At 40.1% G+C, this 21,292-nt stretch overlaps 1 protein-coding gene across 3 annotated transcripts in view; it reads right to left on the bottom strand.

Annotated features, from left to right (window-relative positions):
* eya1 (EYA transcriptional coactivator and phosphatase 1) overlaps nt 1-21,292 on the bottom strand; it is a 49,613-nt gene that overhangs the window by 24,961 nt on the left and 3,360 nt on the right. The window contains exons 3-11 of one of the 3 annotated variants that reach the window (XM_086066210.1): nt 16,828-16,894; nt 16,331-16,743; nt 10,182-10,243; nt 8,925-9,055; nt 8,629-8,694; nt 7,423-7,500; nt 5,744-5,810; nt 5,330-5,475; nt 4,383-4,505 (exon numbers count right to left, since the gene is read on the bottom strand). In XM_086066210.1, coding sequence (XP_085922336.1) covers nt 4,383-4,505; nt 5,330-5,475; nt 5,744-5,810; nt 7,423-7,500; nt 8,629-8,694; nt 8,925-9,051 — 607 coding nt within the window. In that variant the 5' untranslated portion in view covers nt 9,052-9,055; nt 10,182-10,243; nt 16,331-16,743; nt 16,828-16,894. Of the gene's footprint in view, nt 1-4,382; nt 4,521-5,329; nt 5,476-5,743; nt 5,811-7,422; nt 7,501-8,628; nt 8,695-8,924; nt 9,056-10,181; nt 10,244-16,330; nt 16,744-16,827; nt 16,895-21,292 lie in introns of all 3 variants that reach the window. The other 2 variants (XM_086066212.1, XM_086066211.1) reach the window with 2 other exon arrangements.

Raw genomic sequence — 21,292 nt, forward strand, 5'->3', positions numbered from 1 at the left:
ACAATTCAATGCTCGTATTGTTTGATATACAGTTAAGCTCAAAATGATACCAAATCTTGCTTTTTTTAGCTACTCAATGGGTCTTTTAGCTCAAAAAGGGACACGAGTTGTGTTTTATATACTAAATTAAAACATGTTTACATGCTTTAAATCATTCAAATCTATGTGAATTTCTATTTTTTTTAAACAGTATATAAATGCCTCTAAAAAAAAAGTAAAATCAATATTAATTTTTTCAGTAAGATAAAAGCATAAAATTCCATAAGAAAATGTTAATTTATTGCATGTCTTTGCGTTCATCATCGTGATGTCAATTTTTTTAAATATTATGTTTAGCCCTAATATAATTATAAATTATATACTAACCTAAAAAGGCAACATTTTAATACTTGTTTGAATATTTGAAATTAAATACCCCCCCCTCCCAAAAAAAGGAAAATACTTTCTTTAAAAAAAATATATATAATAAATATATATATATTTTTAAAAACTTTAGAGCATCAAGATTTGGCCAGAATGTTGAATCAGATATCTATTGTATTACTCTTTTATTTTTATTTTTTATATATGACATTTAAAAATCTACCTTGAAAACCACACAAAATATGCCTTTTCCAAAAAAAAAAAAAAAAATGTATTATACATTATGTTCAGCCCTAAGATAATTATATAATAACCTAAAAAGGCAACATTTTAATACTTGTTTGAATATTTTAAATTAAATATTTTGTTTAAAAAAAATACATGTATTTATTTTATTTATTTTTAATTTTAGAGCACTCAAAATTGGCCAGCATGTGAAGAGATTTTATGTGTTGCATCAGAGATTTATTTTCTATTTTTCCTTTTTAACATTTATTCATATGACATTTCAAAAGCTACAAAAAAATTTGTACGAGACAACATTTTAAATTTGGGAAAGCTGTCTTAAACCCCACAAAACCAAATACTTTTTTTTCCCCCTGTTCTTTCATTGTTTGCATTTAAAAAGAGGAAAATACTGGCAATCCTATCATAAACACCCAGTGACCAGTTGGATGGAGATAAATACACCGTCCTGTCCCTAATGCGTGCATAATTACACCTTTGCGCCCACCCCGCCCCGGCGACAAACAAAAGGGAGTTCCTTTCAAGCTGTGAGCATCAGGGCCCTCCCACACCGTGACAAACGTGAAGCAGCTTTTCAGAAGGCAGTCAAAAAGACGAAGCAAGCGAAAAGGAAGTATGTGGCGAAAAATGGACACAATGCGCTTCTCTGTTGAGAAACAAACGCCTCCGACTCGTCGCACACAGATGATTTGTGAAACTTCCCCTCTCACCCGTGGAGCGTTTTCACCTTCTTTTCATCCCCCGGCCTCTACCGGTTATTTTACATCTGTCTGCCTTGTTTGGTTTCTCAAGGGCCGTGAGGGGGGAATTTGAATTTTTTCCCCCTTCTTTTTCTGGTTCCAAAGTTCAAAACGGAGTGAAAGTCTGACAGAACAATCAGAGGCTCAGGCAAAGAAGAGCACGACAACAAATTAGCCCGAAGCGCAGTTCAATCGGTCATAAAAGTGCTGGCTGGCGGGGGTTCGGAGGCTTTCTTGGCCGAGGAGCCACATAAAAGCCGAGGGGACCCCGGCGGCCCTGGCGAGAATGGAGGCGTGCTGTTCAAGAGCGGCCGTGCTGGTTATGATCGGCGGGCTTGCGGTTCCCCGGGGGGCATGTTTTCGCTCCCTCCCTCTGTCCTGCTCCAGTTAGTTCACTCAGTCACTCAAGTGCAGACATCAGGACTCCCCCACTGGCCCCTCCCGCCCGCCTGCCTGCCTTCTGGCCCCACAATTGGAAGTCCATTTGCTTTGCTTGATCAGTCTCCTCGCCACGGGCTATGTCTATCATCAACGCACAATATTTGTAGCAGAAGTTTGGATGCCCCACTTGGGAATAAGCTATCAAGTCCAGATGGACTCTCTTCTTCTTCTTTTTTTTTTCCTGGCTTGCCGGAATGCTGCAATCGAATTATTCACATAATTAGCATCTGCTCAATCCTTCTCTCGACCTGTGTTACTTCCAAATTGTCACACTGTACATGACTGGTTGCTTTCATGTTCTGTTCTTTCTTCATAGCATTACTTATGCATTTATTTAGCTTTATTTTTATTTAAAAATGTAGATGTGCTCTAAATGGTTCACGTCTTTTACTTTTTTAAACTTACATTTTAGGTGGAAAATACATTAGTTGGTTCTGTCATTTTTAGAAATGTATTTTTTTTCTGTCAATTAATTTATTTAAATACATTTAAAAAATACTAGTTTAACATTTTTGTCAATTTTTTTATTTAAAATATATAAAATATTTACTTAGTTTCATTTTTAGGTTTTCATAATTTCTGTCATGTAAATTTTGTCATTTTAGTTGTAGTTTTACATAAAAATTCCTGTCATTTTTTAAATTAAATTGTAATTAAATTAAATTAATAATTTAATTGTTGAAATTGTAATTTAATTTTAAATTACTGTCATTTATTTTTGAAGAACATTTTTAGGGATCCATTTTTTATTTTAATTCATTTTTAATTCATTTTTTGATTTTTAAAATGTTCTGAGTGAATGGAGTCATATGAGCCCTCTTCAGGTGATTGAATCTCAGTGTTTATAGGTCTCAAAAACAGAGTTAGTGGATAGTCATTAATTACTGCATTACTCTCGATTGCTGTTCTTGTCACAATCTCGCCTATTTTCTGTGCCAAGCCACGGGACGCAACGCCATCCACTGCCACGCGAGTTGACGTACACGAACGCCTTTGTGCCCTTTACGATTCGGAGCAGCCACGCAAAGCTCCGTGGCATCGGACATGAAAGAGAGGCGCAGAAACATTAATCTAATCGTCTGCCGCCTTGACAGCTGGTCACAAGCTGGTGGAGGAATATGGGTGGGGGCGGTGGAGGGATCGCATGTAGAACTTGTGAACATGTGGACTTTGGTTTGGTTGTTGGAAACCTGGATAAGATCATTTGAATAACCTTGCAAGCTTCTGGTTTTGTCTGATTGTGTCCTGGAGAAGGAAGAGAGAGCGAGAATGGTATATGTAAAACTTAGAGCTACGTAAGAATCCATCAGTGGACACCCTGGGGCATGGATCAATAGCCCAGTTAGCGCCACTGGCCCAAAATTCTGTCAATTAACACCTTCAAGCTACTCCAGGGATCCACGTTGAGGTAAAAAGAACAAAGCGCATAATACTGAGAAGACAAATGGGCACATAATGCTGTCATCGTGACTTAAACCACTCCCCTCTACCCTTCCCGCCCTTTTCCTTTTTTTCAGGCTTTCTGGTTTTTGGTCCGGAGCCACGGGGAAAAAAAAGGCTTCGGCGTGCCACATCTGTGGCTGAGCTGCTGGCGTTATTTACTGTTGGATATTCTGTAGGATTCTGCCACAAGGGAGCGAGAGAGAAAGAGCGGAATGCGGCGAGCTAAATGGCCGACGCAGGTGGAACTTTTGCGGCTCCGAGGGGAAAGCGTTAGAAGCCTTGTTCGTGCAAAAGCTCATCTTTATTAGCTTCAAGGCTATAAATCGTCACAGTCCCAAACGCTTAAACAAATACAAATATGATCACAGGGAGAGAAAAACAAAGGCTGGGGAGTTGGGGTGCCTCCTAAGTGCCGGGCCATTTTTCTCCCCCATCTTGTGTTGATTTTTTTTTTTAAGAGGGAGGAGGATTCATGACGACCGCCCGGATTGGTCGTGTTGTGAATTCGCTTGGTGTTTAAATCAAAGGCAGGAAAGTATTTTGCCCGCTTAGGAACGACGTCAGGTCATCTCATTTGGATGATAGACGATAACGCTGATGTTGGAAGAAGATGACTGGATGGTCAAAGTGAAAACAAACCTCAAAGTGGCCCCGACTAAAAATTGCTGTTTTAAAAGCCTCAAAATCTGCCTTGAGTATCCAAAATCATCTTTTCCCATTGAAATCAACATAAATACCATTAATCCATTCCAGCCTCCCAAAAACAATTTTGATGAAAAAAATAGCACGCTATACTATTGTGCTTTTATAAAAAAAAATCTACAGTAATGACATAATTGAATTATTTCGTCTCTTACCATCTTATCACAGACTGTAAAGAATACGGTATACATCAGTGGCTTTAAGGATTATGTTTCCCATTAAGTGTTAGCATTAGCATTAAGCTAGCAGACTAAAGCCTATGGTTGTTTGAATTACATAACATGTAATTCTGCTCGTTTCATGTTTAGTCCGACAGAATAATAAATCAACTAGGAGTGGAATTAAACAGCAAAATTGTTCACTATTTGCCAAAGTGATCAGCCGAATGGCTCTTATCTCCAGACAGTAGAGTACAACTAAAAACACCAAGAAGTGAGACATCCTCACCCTGCATTTGGTAGCTGTACGGCGCCTGTCCCGTCTGCGGCGTGCTGAAGCCTGAGCCATAGCCGAGGAAACCCGTCTGGCCCGGCGACTGCGACTGGCTCAGGCCGCTTTCCGTCTTGATGCCTGCCCACAATGGACCTAAATCAGTTAGCGACATCAGATCGGTTTGATGCTCTTTACAAGAGTCAAGAGTCACAGGTATGAAATTACAGCAAGAGCGGGCCGAGGCCGATCACAATGGCCCCCGGCGCTGATTTGTTTACTGATTCCTTGTAGCGATCTTGTACTGCTGTAGAACAATTTTTGGGGGGCTACTTCAGATTACACTCACTATTATCTGCAGCTTCATGGACACCATGATTTAAGACCACTTTAGTCAAATTATAAGACCCCTGACGCATTGAATTAATGGGACCACTCGGAGTCACTGTCAGAGGTATGGGCTCAATAAAATTTCACAATATTTTAATAATAAAAATAATAACAATACAAATAAAAGATAATAATAAACAAATAAATAAATACAATAAAATGTATATATTATATTTTTATATACAAGTGTGCACACCACATATTAGCAGATTTCAGGAAGTCAGATTGAAGCAATTTTGAACAAAGACCTTATTCACTCAATTTAAGCAAGGATACAGTCACAATATTTTCAGAAATTTTGCAATACTATTTTTTTAAGTACTGCATATAAAACAGGATACAGGATAAACGTTACACTTTCTATGGATCTTCAGACACAAAGACTGCTTTTTGGCAAGCATGATCAGCAAAACTTCACCTCCAGAAAACATGCAGGCAACAAACAACAACTCAGCAAATTTGCTGCTGTTACAGTGCACATTTCAAGAACGTCTTGACCTTCGCAAATGAAAGCTTATGCAGCGGTATAACTCAATTGTACAAATTGCAGACAACGTTAAGATGCCGCTTCTTACCGTAGGCCGGGATGCCGTAGGGCTGGCCAGGCTGGGGGTAGCTGGCGTAAGCTGTGGCCTGCTGCATTCCTGTGGTGTACTGCGTCTGCCCGTACGCGGCCATATTTTGAGACGAAGGGGTCGGAAGAATATGCGGATACGTCCTGCTGTTTGAACGATGAAAGAACAACATAAAAATGAGGGGGAAAAATGTGGTCCGCCCTCCCCAAAAACTAAACTGGCCACATAAAAATTTGATCATATCGCCAACATTGATGAGAAATTACGACACAAGCTGCAGACATCCAGGCAAACAAAGCCGCTTGAAACTTGGCGATCCGGCAGGAGGATCTAATTAAAGGTCCAAATGAAGTCGGACGCTGCTTATTTTTATTTTAGTTTTTTTTTTGAGGAACAAGTAAAAAGGGGCCTTACTTGGAAGGGTAAATCTGCGGGGAGAACTGGTGCGTTTGTCTTGGGCTGAAGCCACTGCTTCCAATAGCTGAGGAGGAGAATTAAGAGAGAGACAAGAGCACGTTTAAACACTCAGAAGCAAGGTAAATATTAGTTTTTGCCAACAGAACCCCCAGATTCCGAAGAACCGGCAATTACGCCCGCATTACTCTGTTTATTTCGTTGACCTTCCTTAAGGTTGAGAAGTTGGATCATAATAATGGAGCAAAAATAATCAGGTAGGCAGGATCGTTTTTTGTGCTGACTCATTTATTGTCATGACAACCGCTGGAATAAACATACAGCTGAAGTAGGCCGTCAAAGCCACAACCACAATACACGATTATACGGTCCCACAGGGCTGTTATAACTTTGCCCACCAAAAATTATATATATATATATTTTTTTTTTAAAGAAGACTCATCATCTCTTTTGGTTGCAGTTGTTTTATTTGCCTTGAAATCAAATGCTCTCATTCGCATTAAAATGAAAATCCCTTGTACAAACAATCCATCCATCCATTATCTGAATTTAACTTATTTAAGTTGTAAATACTTTTTTTGGGACCAGTAAATAAAAATAAAAAGATTGAGGATCATCATCTTTTGTTATGATTGTAGTTGTTTTGCTCTAAAACAAACTGTATGTTTTATCCACAATACTTTTTTTGGGGGAGACTCAAAACAATTTTGTGGAAAAAAAATATAAATCCATATTTTCATCTGTAAGGGAAAATGTAGAAAATACTGTTTGGAGGCCATTAAATTAAAAAATGAAATAAAATAAATAATAAATTCATTAAAAAAATTATAAAAACAAAAGATTGAGATTCATCATCTTTTGTTATGTTTGTAGTTGTTTTGCTCCACAATACTTTTTTTGGGGGAGACTCAAAAACTATTTTATGAAAAAAAATCTATATTTTCAACTGTATGGAAAAATACTAAGCCATTGATGAATTCCTGAATGAATATGAAAGCCAGTTTTTTTCTCAACTTCAATTAGAGGTGTTAACTTACAGTCTTATAAGTGCTCACCACGACAACGTCACAAAATTCTACCAAACAAAAACTTAAGCACGAAAGTCATAAATTAGATTATAAATAATGCACACAAAAAAATCTGTGACAATGAAACGAAATTACATTCTACTACATTGTGATATCGATTTCTAATTCAATTAATTGCTCTGCCCTGTGCGTGTTAGGCTTAACGTTAGATAGGCTAAAAAAATAATAAATTGGTGACATTTTATGCATGTTGAGACCTCCAAAATGCGATTCACTCTTTTCGAATGAATTAAAAAAAAATAAAAGTGATTCCAAGAGGGCCTTCACACTGCTTCATGCGCCCTATTCCACTGGTTGTAATTAATTCCATCTTTCACCGACATGGGAACTGACCCAGTGAACAGACTCACAAACACACACACACACACACCCATATGAGCGCAGCATATACATAAAAAAAAAAAAATGCTGTCAAAGGCAAAGAGTCATGTTCTTAAACACACACATACACACACTTTATTGGCAAGGACGCTTCCTGAGGTCCGGCTTATCAGTCACTCATCTACGAGCTCATCACTCACTAATCGCTTTTGCACATATAAACACACGCACACACACACACACACACACACGCACAAACTTGCTACGCACCTGATCCGGAGAAGCTGTCGAGAGAGGTGTCTGCTACTGAGGTGGCTAAGTCGCTGCTGCTCATTGGCTCGCTTTTAACTATGAAGCATAACAAAAAATAATAATTAAAAAACTCCACTAAGCCACAAGTTAAGACAAGTAATTTCTATAAAATATGGAAAAATTAGGGGTTTTATGGTTGTTTTATGTTCCTCTGCTTTTGCGGATTAAGGTTAGTTTTATTTTAACCTGCATGTCATGATTGTTTTGATTTAGATTTGATTGTTTCGTGTTATGTCTTGTTCAGTAGGTTTTCATTTCCAATTGTTCTCGTCAGCCCCGTTCCTCGTGTCAACCAATCAGCTCCCTCCATTGCTTCATTGCGTCATTTTGGAGGCTTACGGTAGTCTTATTTTAACCTGTGCATTTTTAAGTGGTCTTATTTTAAACTTTGGAGGGTTTGACAGTAGTCTTCTTTTAATCTGAGGCATGTGTTGTAAATCCGGCCTTTGAGACACCTCATCTATGTAAAAATCTCATACAAGCAGGCTAATACAACTCTAAATCAATGCTTTAAAACGCTGGCGAATGATTCATGTGACGTGCGGCGGGATTTGTTTTCGCGATGACAACCAAGTATAACTGAACTGTCAGGAAAAGACGCTGGTGTATAAATTCATCTTTATGCGTGGCGACCGGTTTTTGACCTTGGCTCCATTACCGAGCTCACTGATAGATGCGTAAAGAACAATTTCACAGCTACCTGACAGCTCAGGAATCTTTGAAATCATTCCATCTCCCCACCCCATTTGAGGAGTGGGGGGGGGGGGGGGAACAAATTGACAATGTGGGCAAGGCGGTCATGCTCCGCGGAAATGAAGAAGCCATCGGCTGTCATGTCGTACATGTTTTTTCCGCTGTGCATGTTCAGCTCGGAAACATGCTGACAAGTGGCGATACTGTGTGAGAACACGCGGGCGGGGAGGGGGGGGGGGATAAAAATAACGCTGGTGTGCATGCATAAACTAGCACACAGTCACAAAAACATTGCATGAACAAATGAAAAGCAAATGTTTTCAATTCAAAGCCACCAATTGGTTCACTGCAAACCATGCTGGCATGACACCATTTAAACACCACAGAGGGCCGGAATGAAAGGTACAATAGTTGAATTTGGGATGTCTTCTTGCAAGTATTGTCCTTTCATTGCAAACAAAGTAGACAAACCTGAGGCGGACTGCGAGTTAGAACCTAACAACCAGTCTGCGGTGGTGAGCATTGTGATGCTGTCACCTATGAGGGGGAGAAAGCGGCAAAAAAAACAAAAACAAAAAAGGACACGTGACGTGAGTCCTGTCCATTGATCACCTGAGTCAACAACTATGTGCTGTGGGAAAAACCTCATGCAAAACTGCACTTGTGTCCGTCAGTGTTGAGGGAACTGAATTATGACACGGTGGCTTAAATAAATGGCTAATAGTCACTGGGAAATAGAAAATGCAAGTGACAAATGGTGAGCATACCTTCAGTGCCATTGGGTGTCATGGAATTGTTGTTATGGATGTGGGAGTTGTCAAGGCTGGCGCCGCTCGGAGATTCGCTGCTTCCACTAAGTCGGCTGTGAGGACTGGCGAGATCCTGCATTTCCATAAACCTGAGGGGGGGAAAAAAAGACAATAATCAAGCCGATTGCACGTTTTGGGAGTTTGATTTGTTGTTTTGACTTGCAAGCAAAGTCAATCTAAATATAAAAAAAATGTGTTTTTAAAACAACCACATTATTTAGCCTTAGGAATGCAAATTATGGTAAAAGTAGACGTGCTAACGAATAGCTTTTTTATCCATTTTAGGGTCGGTACCATTTTGCTACTTGCTGTCGACTGAAAATGGCGTCACAGTAGCTCAGGGCTCAGGTAATGACCACTGATCTGAATATATGGCTGGATAGCCCATACAAGCCCGTGCAAGCCGTTGAAGCGACAGTGCGGCCATCTTGCTCCTCCCATCTTGCGAGCAGATTAGTGTATAAACTATACAGTACACGTACAGATTGGACATTTACAGCTCGTAGGCAGTTAGTATAGGGTGGGGGAAGGGGGGGACTGCAGCAGGGTGGTCACTATTTTTTAACAAAAAAATTAACAACTGCACAGTATGTGCTGCTTTGAAGACCCCCTTTTTCGTTTATCACTCAGTTCCTTAGACCCCAATATTAGATTTGGCATCTTTTGTTGAATTAGTTTCTTCTGGGTCTCTTTTTGGGGTGTTAATGATGCAGAAGATGCCAGTAAATAACATCCCCACATGACAGGAAATGTAAAACACCCTCCCTCAAATAAACAGATGCGCTGTAAGCCATTTTCAACTATGAAAGGCGCAGTGACAAACAAAGCAATTTGTCATTCCTCCAGCCGCGTCGAGCTGCACTTTCAACGTTCGCCGTCAGTACGCCGAGCCAGATGTTGGCCGGTTTGATGCGCTCCGGCTTGATCACAAGAGGCTGTGCGCGCTGCGTGCCTCGCTGATGAGTGGCAGGCGAAGAGCCCGATGTGTTTGCTCTGGCAAGCGCCTTAATTGTTGCCGTGTTTACGCAGAAGCAAAGCACAGCTCGCCCAAAAGGATCGGGAGCGTGGGACAATGGAGGATTTAAAATGGTGGACGATGGTAAGTTTGATATGATTGGAGAAAAAATTCAACTTGACCTCATGTAAATGACCAAAATGCTTCTATATATAAAATGCAACCAAGAGTGCTTTCAATGATTCAAATCAATGCCCTACCTGCCACCGAGATGCCTTTGAGTGCTCCCAAGCCTTGCAGCTCCTCCTCCGGCCTGCTCCACCTGGAATAAAACAAAGTCACTCCTTGTTAATGTGAGACAAAAAGCCTCGTCTCTGAGAAAACATTATTTTGGAAGCGGCGAGAGAGAAGAAGCCCTTCTCTTCACTGCTGTTTCCTCCTGCAGAGGCGATTCATCATTGGGCCTGTGACAGCTGCGAACCGGATTACCGACCCCCCTCCCTAATCAACATGCAATGCGACTTAGCCAAGGTAAGCAGGAAGAAGGGGTGGGGTGGGGTGGGGAGTTGAAGAAGTGAGGGATCACAGGTTTTCAGGATGGGAAGATGGGACGTGTTGAGCGGGCGACTAGTCGTGCGTGACAGCCCGGGCATCTTCAGCACATCTTTCATGTGCAATTGACACTATCTGAAATTCATCAGCAATCCCCGCTCGGGACGATACTGACAGCTCCTAATGAGCGTCAGGGTTGCTTCCCCGCTAACCCGCTCCAAGAATGCCTGCCCCGGCAGTGGGGGGGAGGGGGGTTGCAGCAGAGCACACACAAACTTCAAAGCTCCATTCAGTGCGAGCAAAGTGGCATAAAGGGGAAAAACATACTGCATGGTGCAAGGTTCGAAATAATCAATAACTTCATTTAAGGAATTCATTTTCCAATATTGAGAAGCAATTTTTTTTTTGTAGGTTTATTTCAGGGACCTGAAGCAAGAGTTTTATTGGACAATAAAAATGTGACAGTATAATACATTAACAATTGGTTTCCTTTTTTTTAATAAATTGACCTTACAGCAAACTGTATTTTCCTGTCTAGAAACATTTTCAGTGGGGACATTTCAAACAAACATACATTATTTTTTTCAGAATGGTGCTTCGGAAAAGCTAAAAAATTATTCTTCTTTTTTTAAATAAGATAAAATGAATGGAATTTTGAGAACATTTATTATGCAGATCTAAAAAATCAAAACTCCATAACATTAGTGATATTATAAATTTTATAAATATTAATATACTTTGAATCTTCTCGGCCATGACGCATGACATAACATAACACAGCACAACACAATTTATGGCCCTGTAACAGTATTTTGTTTAATTTTCTCTCCATACACACATTAAATTGCCAGCTATTTTTTCTCTCTCTTTAACGCAGTTCCAGCCAGACTTCTCGATTCACACAAGCATTTAATTCCCGTCTTTCACAATGTCAATTTTAGCTTAGCTTAGCAATTAGCATGGCTTCTCTATCTTCTGTTAATCATGCCTTCATGGAAAGGATACTTGTCACAAGTGTAGCTTATTCGCCGCCAAGGAGGCAATGATTACTCAAACTCAGGAGCAAATCCTCAGCATGTTTAGCAATGTTAGTAGCCAGCCGAAGCTCGTCGCTAGCTAGCTAGCTGCTACGGCGTAGCACCTAGCTAGCTTGCCTCGACGGCCTAAGTTCATTTTGGCAACGTAAATCTGCCCGGTGAAGCTTTTTTGGGACAGTTTCCGCAGTTTGGAAAAACTTAAAAATCTGTGATTATCAGTTTTGCTATTCAATGTGTTTTAATGAGGCGCAAAACGTGAATTTTGACTAGCAAGTACATTGGACATAAAGACTGAGTCGAAGGCACCACTGGACAAAATATACTGTAAATGCTCACTCGAACATTGTAAAACAGAATGTCTTCTTGAATTCATTGGGGCGCGCACACACACACGCACACACACACAGGGCACTTTTGGAGGCCCATCTCAAAACAATGCACATATGCAAGCATATGGAGCCACATGTGTTTCCTATGACGCCGCCAACGCCTCTATTACTCTCCTTTAGCTGACAGTTACATTTCAGAGCTCAGTCCGACATCAAGAGCGCGAAAAGGCCGTACGCCGGCGTGGCCATAACACTACAGTATATTAGAGCTGACTCAGGGCCCACCATGGGGATTCCGGGTCCAAAAAAGGGTCAAGAGCAGAAGTCTGGAAATGATTTTTTTTTTTTTTTAAGACGGATGCACTGCTCCCTGTTCTGAAATAAATTAGTTGTTCCATGGAGAAAATGCAATTGGAGTAATTTTTTAACATCTTTTTTGGTGCAATCTTTAAGGCTTAATTAATCCTGAGAAATCATATTTTTAAAAATCATGGACATTTTATTTTGTTTGACTTTGGAGACATATTTACTTGTAATTTATTTATTTACCATAACCCCCCAAAATTGCTAAATAACCGGGGGATGCAACGAAAAAAATTTTTTTTTATATTTTTTAAGAAATATTGAAAAAAAGAAAAAAAACGGCAAAGGTAAACCTGCGTATAAATTTCACAATATATCTACAGTTTTATAAAGTCCTTCAATAATGAAAACAGTAATGGAAGAATCTGTTATTTATTGTTATTATGTTTTGTATTTATTTCCAGGCCAAATCAAATGCTCTTGTGGGCCATTAATGGGCCACGGGCCTTAGGTTGCCCTACCTTGCTTTATTGGTTAATATGATAGTATAAAAGCTTTTCAACTGAGATTTTCCAATAGATAAGAGTTTACAAGAGGGAGAACATTTGCGTATTTTAAATGAAGCAAAACCATAAGGAAAAAGCAACAAAACACATTTGCTACAGCGCATTAGCTCGGAGAAATGTTGTGTTGGGAGTGCCGCCTCCACCATTGCAGGTGAAAGCATCCAGGTGAGGAGAAAGCGTGAAGAAAACCGGCTTCAAAGCCCTCCTTGGAAATACTTGTTGTTGAAGCCAAAGAAAAAGCACCTTTCATGTACGTGGACCCAAACCGTCGGCGTGTCTTTGAAGAGAGCGGCAACAAAGCGGGCGGAGAAGCGTCACCGTGACGACGGGAGAAGAAGAAGCGGTGCCACGACAGGCTCCCGTCACGGTTGCTCGCCGTTTGTTTTCCAGGTAAACACAAGCTGACACTTTGAGTGCTGAGGGTTCCTTCATATGTTGGAGAGCTTCAAAATGGATGCTCATTTTTAAACGTAATATCATTAGGTCTCGTGCGCGTTTTTTTTTCTTCCAGTTAAAACGTATTCAAAGCCATCAATGCATCTCTTTTAAGAATCCAAATTTTATTTTATTTTTTCCACATGTAGGGTAAAGGAGGGACTGAAATGAATGAGATTTAAAAGGTTTTGCATTAAGGTTGTAATATGATTAGTTAGATGACTTATTATGTAGGTAGACACAGCTTGTGATGCTTATGGCAGGATTGATGTTTTACATTTACAGGCACTTTTTAAGATTTCCGATTCAAAAGCACCTAGATTTGTTTTTTTAAAGCCTTTTTCTCTGAATACAATCGGACCTTCCAGGTCAGTATTTAAAATCAGCAAAAACAGAATGTTGTTTTTATGTAGATGGACACAAGCTATGACATGATTGATGCTTCTATTCTCCGGAACTTGATTATTCTATTCAGTAGCAACTTTAGTTTTTTTTTTTTTAACCCTTCAGAAAATTGTGATCTCAGTCCATTTAGTTCAGAATTCAAATCGCTGTAATATGATACAATATATTGACAGCATTGTTGATTTTTGGAATCTCAGGATCTGTGAGATTTCTGATTCAAAAGCACTTTGAGGAAAAAAGAAGAAGAACATTTTGGGGTTTTTAATGAAATCAGTACTTCCATTTCAATGTTAATATTACTTTGCTTGTACAACTGTAGTGGCAAGGGTTTCCCCATATGTTAGAACTCTTAAAAAAAAAAAAAAAAAAAAAAAAAAGGCTGTTACTGATACTTAATATCATTAGGCCATTTATTATCATGTTTTGATTTGCACTTCTTTAATAAAAAAAAAATTAGAACCTTAAAGCAACTAATCCTCACTTAAGCTGGTCAGCTGAGTCCACATGGTGGCCCAGGGAAAATAAATCCGCCGGGCAAGCAAAAGAATGTGGACGCGCACGACAATTGGACACAGATGTTGCGAGTGGGTGCTGGGGTGCAGTGTCGTTTTTTTTTGGGGTTTTGTTTTGTTTTTGACGCTCCGCGAATGCAAATTTTTCCAAATGGGGCTCGCCGTGTTGTGGTTTGAGCGGCGTGAGCCTAATTCAATATACTGGGTGTGCATATTTGAAAGTAAAAGTCTCCTCATCAACCTGAGCAAACAAAACGGTGGCGGCTGATTAAAGCAGGCGTCATTTTAAAAAGCGTAATTATCAGCGTTCTGCTAATGAAATCTAACATGAAACTGAATCGCAATCACTTCCAGAAAGGCCTCGAGAAGGATAATTGAGGCTTTAAATCACAATTTAAACATTAATATTGATCAAGCTCGTTGAAGATAAATTGTTCAGTTTAATATTACTCAAAAGTATCGAAGCAGTTAAGTATGATTTATGCCGGGGCATAAAAGTGGCAGGTCAAATTGGTGTCATTTAAATAAAATAAAATAAAATGTGACAAGCTGTTTTTTTGTTGTATTAATTCATGTGTGTGGAGCTAATAATGAGATTTAAATATACATTTTATGGCATATTAAATAATGAATATACGTTTTGTTTGATCAGTTTTTTGATACTTGAAATTAAACAAGCCGTGGGCCAAATTGACCCAGCGACAGTATTGTTGAAACAAATGCAACAAGAGGGTTAAAATTATATTTTATCCAGGAATTCTTTATATATATATATTTTTTTTTATCCAAACTTATTAGCTGTGCTTTTTTTCCCATCTTATTCTGATTCTGTCGCCTTTTGTTGTGTGGGCCGCTCCGCGTCCATCCCAGCAACAATTCAGTCGCGTCCTCATATTCCAAGTCTTTTTTGCTGTCGTTGCAATCTCATTTCCTGGCCCAAACAGCAACGTGTGAACAAAACAACGCCTGGTGCTATTTAGTAAACAACCCCCTTGCACTGCTAAATCATCCCACTTAGTACTTAACCCCCCTCAGCCCACCACCCACTACCATTCTCTGCATCCACAATAGCGACCGCTCCTGCTTGTGCACATACAGCCACGTGAGCAAATACACACTAATTGGCTAAATAAGGTTATTGTGCCAGTGAATGGTAGCAGCTTGTCGTGTTTGTTTAACATCAGGGGTGGGGTCCCTATTCCCATTACCCCGCCGAGGGGACATACTAAATTGACAATTTGCTCTTTTGGGGTTATGTATTGCGCATTTCAAGCTCCATATGTTGCCCACCATTACTTCCAGTTCTTTTATCTCACACCTTGGAGAGAACTAAAGAGGATGGAAAAAAAAAAAGGGAGAGGAGTTTCCCCTTTAACGTTAAAGCCCTTCAATTACAGGAGTGTGTGATTACACTGTGTGTGTGTGTCGTCTTTATGGGGACGCTGAATCGCGGCCCTCCGTCTCGGGGTCTCCTCGCTGCATTCCACGGCCGAAGCAGATGGCATAAAATGTCAGGAGCTTCCACTTGGGAGCTATTTGGACTGCACTTTTTGCTATTTAACCCTCCGGCTGCATTGAAGAGCAATAATGCTGCCGGGTCAATTTGACCCGGGGTGTGTTTAATTATTCAAGACTGTTAGGAACAAAATAAAAAAATCCTAATGAATTAGATTTTTAAAATCTCATTATTAGCTCCAGTCGCAAACATGTGCACTATTTTCATTTTCTATGTTAATTTCACATTACGTTTAACTTTAAAATGGACCAATTTGACCCGTTTTGAAAATGGTCCTTTCAAGACAGCAGTTCTATTACTATTATTGTTATTATTATTAATTATTTCCTTTAAAAAAAATTACACTGCATAACAGTTTTTGAGGGAAAAGTGTTTCTGTTTTGGAAATCTATTTGAATTGAGTGCAACAATTTGTTTAGTTACCTCATTGTCAAACTTTTGTATTTAAATTTCCACAGACCCCTTAAACACGATTACTTCCATTTAAAAATAAAAAATTTAAAAATTATTACTGTTATAATAGCATAAAATCTCATTTAGACATTTTGGGGATGATGTGGCCATTTGCATCACTGGCACCTTTTGAAATTGTTTTTAATTACTTCTGCAGTCAATTAATATTAATTTTACCCTCCATTATGTCAAAATCCACATTTACAAATAAAAAGGTTTTTTTTTTGCAACCACACACTCCAACACGTCATAAAAGAGCATCAGCAATTCCACGCAATAACAAACAAAATGTCATACTCACAACAATTATGCTTGAATCCTTGTGTCTTTATCCCTTCACACACAAAAAAGAAAAATCTGTAAAAAGATCCAATGTTCTACAAAAGTTCTCCTCCTGGAATCTCCGGCATGATTTCTGGACGGAGATGAAACTTTACAAGACGCATTTTTTCTTTTTCATTTTAAGCCTGGGAAGCCATGGAGCGCACCCCCCACACTGCCGCCAGCCAGCGCGGTACCTCAGCAGGGCCAGTCCGGTCCGACGAGAACGGAGAGAGTTGTCCGATTACCGCTGCAGGCGCTGACTAGTAGTGTGTGTCTCTGAGGAAGTGGAGGAGGAAAAAAAGAAAAAGAGAGAGAGCGAGAAAGGGAGAGAGAGAAGGAGGGAGGGAGGGAGGGAGGGAAATGGTCTAGGAAGGGAGGGAGAGGTTGTGGCTTGAAAAAAAAAAAAGCAGAAAAGTTTCAGGAACAGGAAGACTTTGGTCAAACCAGCTTTCAATATGTCAGTTTTTAGCAAACCTTTTCAGCTGCGCAATCCCTCGACCTCTTGACCCAGATGGTGCACCCCATTTCCACCGCACACACCCTGGGAAAAAAAAAATTCAGTCAAAACAAAACCTGGCAGTCTTTCCCAAATTTTTGACCTCCAAACACAGTTGGCGCATCCCTTCTTTACTGCAATCCCCTTGAAAAAAAAAAGGCATAAGAAAGTCTGGCAGTTTTTGCCAAACTTTTTAAGAACTTTGACATTTCAATAAAGTTGGCGCACCCCATCTTCACCGCACGCACACTGAAAAAAAACTAACAAAAATCGTCAAAACCAAGCCTGGCAGTCTTTATCAAAATGTTTAAGCTAGCACCCCCTTTGACCTCCAAACACAGTTGGCGCACCCCTTTCTCCACTGCAACCCCCTTGGGGAAAAAAAATCACAAGAAAGTCTGGCAGTTTTTGCCAAACTTTTTAAGAACTTTGACATTTCAATAAAGTTGGCGCACCCCATCTTCACCGCACGCACACTGAAAAAAAACTAACAAAAATCGTCAAAACCAAGCCTGGCAGTCTTTATCAAAATGTTTAAGCTAGCACCCCCTTTGACCTCCAAACACAGTTGGCGCACCCCTTTCTCCACTGCAACCCCCTTGGGGAAAAAAAATCACAAGAAAGCCTGGCAGTTTTTGCCAACGTTTTTAAAGATCTTTGACATTCCAATAAAGTTGGTGCACCCTACTATCTCCAGGTAAAAAGTTACCAATTTTTTTTTAAGTCACACATCCTTCTTCTGTGTCAGTCTTAGAATATTTTGTTGAAATTCTAACAGTTAGCACACAACTTCCCAAACGTTTTGCAGATACACCCCCTCGATATCCTGACAGTTAGCGCACCCTAAATATATTGTATCACGAGTTGCCGTTCCCACTCTTATTACACACTGGGAACCCCTGACACTCAGGTCTTTAAGCATGCGGGTCTTCTCCAGATTGTATCAGCAGAGGCTCAGTCCCCGAGGGCGCACCCGCCACCCCCCTTCATCTCTTTTGCTTCTGCCCCCCCCCCCTAACACACACAAACCCCATTTTCTTCGCTCTCTCTTTTCCCCATATGTCGTAGGTCACCATTGGGTTTCTCTCCTTCACAGAAGGACCTGGGAGGGTAAACAAGGGTTTAGGTCATTAGCTTTAAGGGGCTGGGTGAGCTGGAGTTTCAACAGCGGCCCGGGCGGATCGGCTCGGTCCGTCTCAGGCCTAGTGGAAGTCTTCCGTCAACACGTCCGCGCCGCGTCTGTGCGCCTTCTGTCCACTCCGGGTTATTGTTTCAACTGCGCTAAGCTGCTACTGATCGGCCCCAAATTGGTGATTTGCTCAAGCTGTTTCTGCAATAACTCCCCTTTTCTTATCCGATTATGAATTCCATAAAAGTATGTCATCCGTTGAATTAATCCGTGAATAAGGCGCACTTAATTCCCCCAAGACACCCAAAAAAAAAAAAGCTTCCCCGAGAAGGCTGAAATCAAACATTCATTACGCTAAAGAGGTGGTGAAAGAAGAACACCAACAGCTAAAATAATGGAATACTGTGTAAGCCATTGGGCCTCTTGCTTATGGGCGATGATAGCATTTAAACACTAACATCTACCACAAGTCTTACGCAATCGACCCTGACTTAGTTAGAGCAAGAAGCTAGGCTAGCTGTTAGCATGTGTGGACAGAGGACAATCACTGAATCTCCGTAAACAAAACATGGATTTTGATCGTTTAACGATTGTCGCGCTAGTAATCGATTTCCAAACATATCGATGAGGGTAAAATGAATATCGCAACACACGTCGGTCCGGATAATCTTTAAAGCCACCAGATCAACTGACCTTTGGTTATAAGTGGGGTACATCAGGATCAAAATCATACAGATTGTCTTTGCGGTGTCCAGATTCTTCAAACAGGATCAGTTTGAACTAAAAACACATTTTCAAAGCAGAAAGTTGTTACACTGAAATACTCAAGACAATCGTCTGTAAAAAGAGAGGACAAAATTTGCTGATTCTTGCCATAAAATGGTGGTTGCATGTTTGCATCAGGGACCTGTAGACCTAATAAGGACGAGCTAAGATGTGGTGCGAGAATGGCACCAGTTTTGCAAGCTTGCAATTTTGTCTCTTAGCTTTAGCTCAAGTGTGAAATGTGGTGGAATGGTTTTGACAAATTGTGCACAAAAAGCAAAGAAACAAAAATACCAGTTGTGACTAAACCCGTCATCAATCCAACGAGGAACAAGACTAGAAATAAACGAGTTGGAAGTCGGCCCGCAGGTGAATCCATAGGCTCCGGTTTCTGTGGGGCGTTTATTGCGCGCCGAACAGGCTCTCGCTAACTCAATTGACTGATGGGAGCTCTCAAGTAACCAAGCGGCACAGCAGCCAAATGAGGTGCTGCTTTTACGCTCTCCGTGCTCAAGCAGCAGTTCGGTGGAAGACTTATTTCAGGCTTTGCACTGCAGTTACACTTAATTGTTTATCATGTCCAGAATACTGGGCACTAGTTTTGGTGATATTATGCTTTTTTGCTTGAGCGTACATACAGATTTTTTTTTTTCAATCTCAGGTTCAATTTTAAGACTTTTTTTGAAAGTTTTTTTTTTTTTGTATTAGGGTATATTTGTTAAATGTATTTATTTGTCTGTTGGCTCTTTAACTCATTCACTCTCAGCCATTTTCACGAAAGCAATCCGCTTCACTCCCGGCTGTTTTACTGGATTTTGACTGGTTTTGCAAGGCCCACAGAATATTGTGTTCTATTGCTATAAAAACATGGAACCTACCAAAACAAAGATTAGAGTATTTTCTTTCAACAGAAAAAAAAAGTATATTTCTATCTGTTTCCGTTTTGCAGCAATTAGCATTAGAGTATAGCTAAGTTACGTCAGTATTCACAAATCCATTTCGAAATGTGAGTAAATTAGCTTTTTTTCAACATGGCCTTGGTTCATCTCTTTTGCTCTCCTGCCACCTGCTGGCCATTTGTGTAATAACTACCATTTCTTCAACCGTTCTTTGCAGTTGAGAGGCTGCATCAAAGCCTTCTGTATGCTCTAGCATTAAAAACATAAAAACGTATAAATACGTCTTTGGGAAACTTAAAACATTAAAAATAGAACATATTCATACGTTTTTGAGAACAAATGAGTTAAGTATCCAATACTTCTTTTTCAAATAAGACTCTGCATGTTGGCATGATACTAGCCAGGACTTTTGTATAGTAGCTAAGTTAGCTATGCTAACGATAGTTACTATATCTCCCCCTCTGGTTGTAAATTCCATGAGTGCTAAATCACCAAGTGGCCTAAAAATACATTTAAACAATGCCTGTATTTAGGAATGCCAATCTTTATCAAGGATCATCTCCACCCATCTCAAAAAGACGAAAACCTAAATTCTATGTGAAACATTTTGAGTGTTTTCCCGCCTAATAAAAATGTGTAGATGGTCATGTTAGAGCTGACTTGCCTTGACAATGTTTACACAAATTGTGAAAAGAGGGGGGTGGGGGGGTACGTGACAAGCTAGCAGATCAAAAATGGCACCGATGAAGCAGAACCCTAACACTCCCCTCCCAGTGACACGGTTGCAATGTTTTCTTATGCATATGCCACAAATTTGTTTGCTTAGAACCACTTCAGTGTTTGCTCAGTGTCACACACATCAAGTTTTTTTCTGTTTTATGTTGCCGTCTCACACCGGGAAGAGAAATCTGAACTCTGGACAAGTCTGGATGGAATAACAAGGGTGATATATTTACACAGACATTACCTGGTTAAAGGCGAAAGCGCAAGCTCCTTGCCTCGCCCCCGTGGCACAAAGTCACGGTACGGGCAATTTGTCTGCGTGCTCAGTAAGTGCGAGGTACTGGATATTCTCGGGCCGCTTCCAAATGAAAATAAAAGCTGGACACGGAGTGACATATCCTTGGTTCAGCGAAGCAGCACTGATGACAAAGGGAAATTCAAGACCAGTCCGATGTCAAAGCCCCTTCTGACAGCTACTGCTGTCTGTTTGGACCGCTCCAAAAATAGATCGCGGCTCATATTGATAGTTTCAAGTTTTTAAAAAATTGAAAAACAAAAAGAAGCTAAATCACAATTCGATTGATATGGATCTTCTCTCATTCTTATAATAAAAATAAAAAAAATAATTTATTTTTCGGACCTTCCACACCCGGGTCACCACTTCTTCCAGCTCCTTCTCGCAGGTCGGTGCTATTGAACATTGCATACTAAAAACCAGCAGGCATTATAATAGCTTCTTCCCTTTTGCCGTCAATTCTCTAAACAGTCCAAAATTCCATAGTGGCACCTTGCAAATGTCCTCTATTATATTTTTTTAATGCACAAATATGTGAAACGAATCATTTCACTTACAACAATCAGAATAAAGGTGGGTCAATTTGACCCCCCAAACACACTGACTTGAATCCGTAGCGTTCCAAACTGTCA

Source organism: Leptonotus elevatus, chromosome 21, assembly GCF_054856555.1.
Source record: "Leptonotus elevatus isolate MCC_2025b chromosome 21, RoL_Lele_1.0, whole genome shotgun sequence".
NCBI lineage: Eukaryota > Metazoa > Chordata > Actinopteri > Syngnathiformes > Syngnathidae > Leptonotus > Leptonotus elevatus.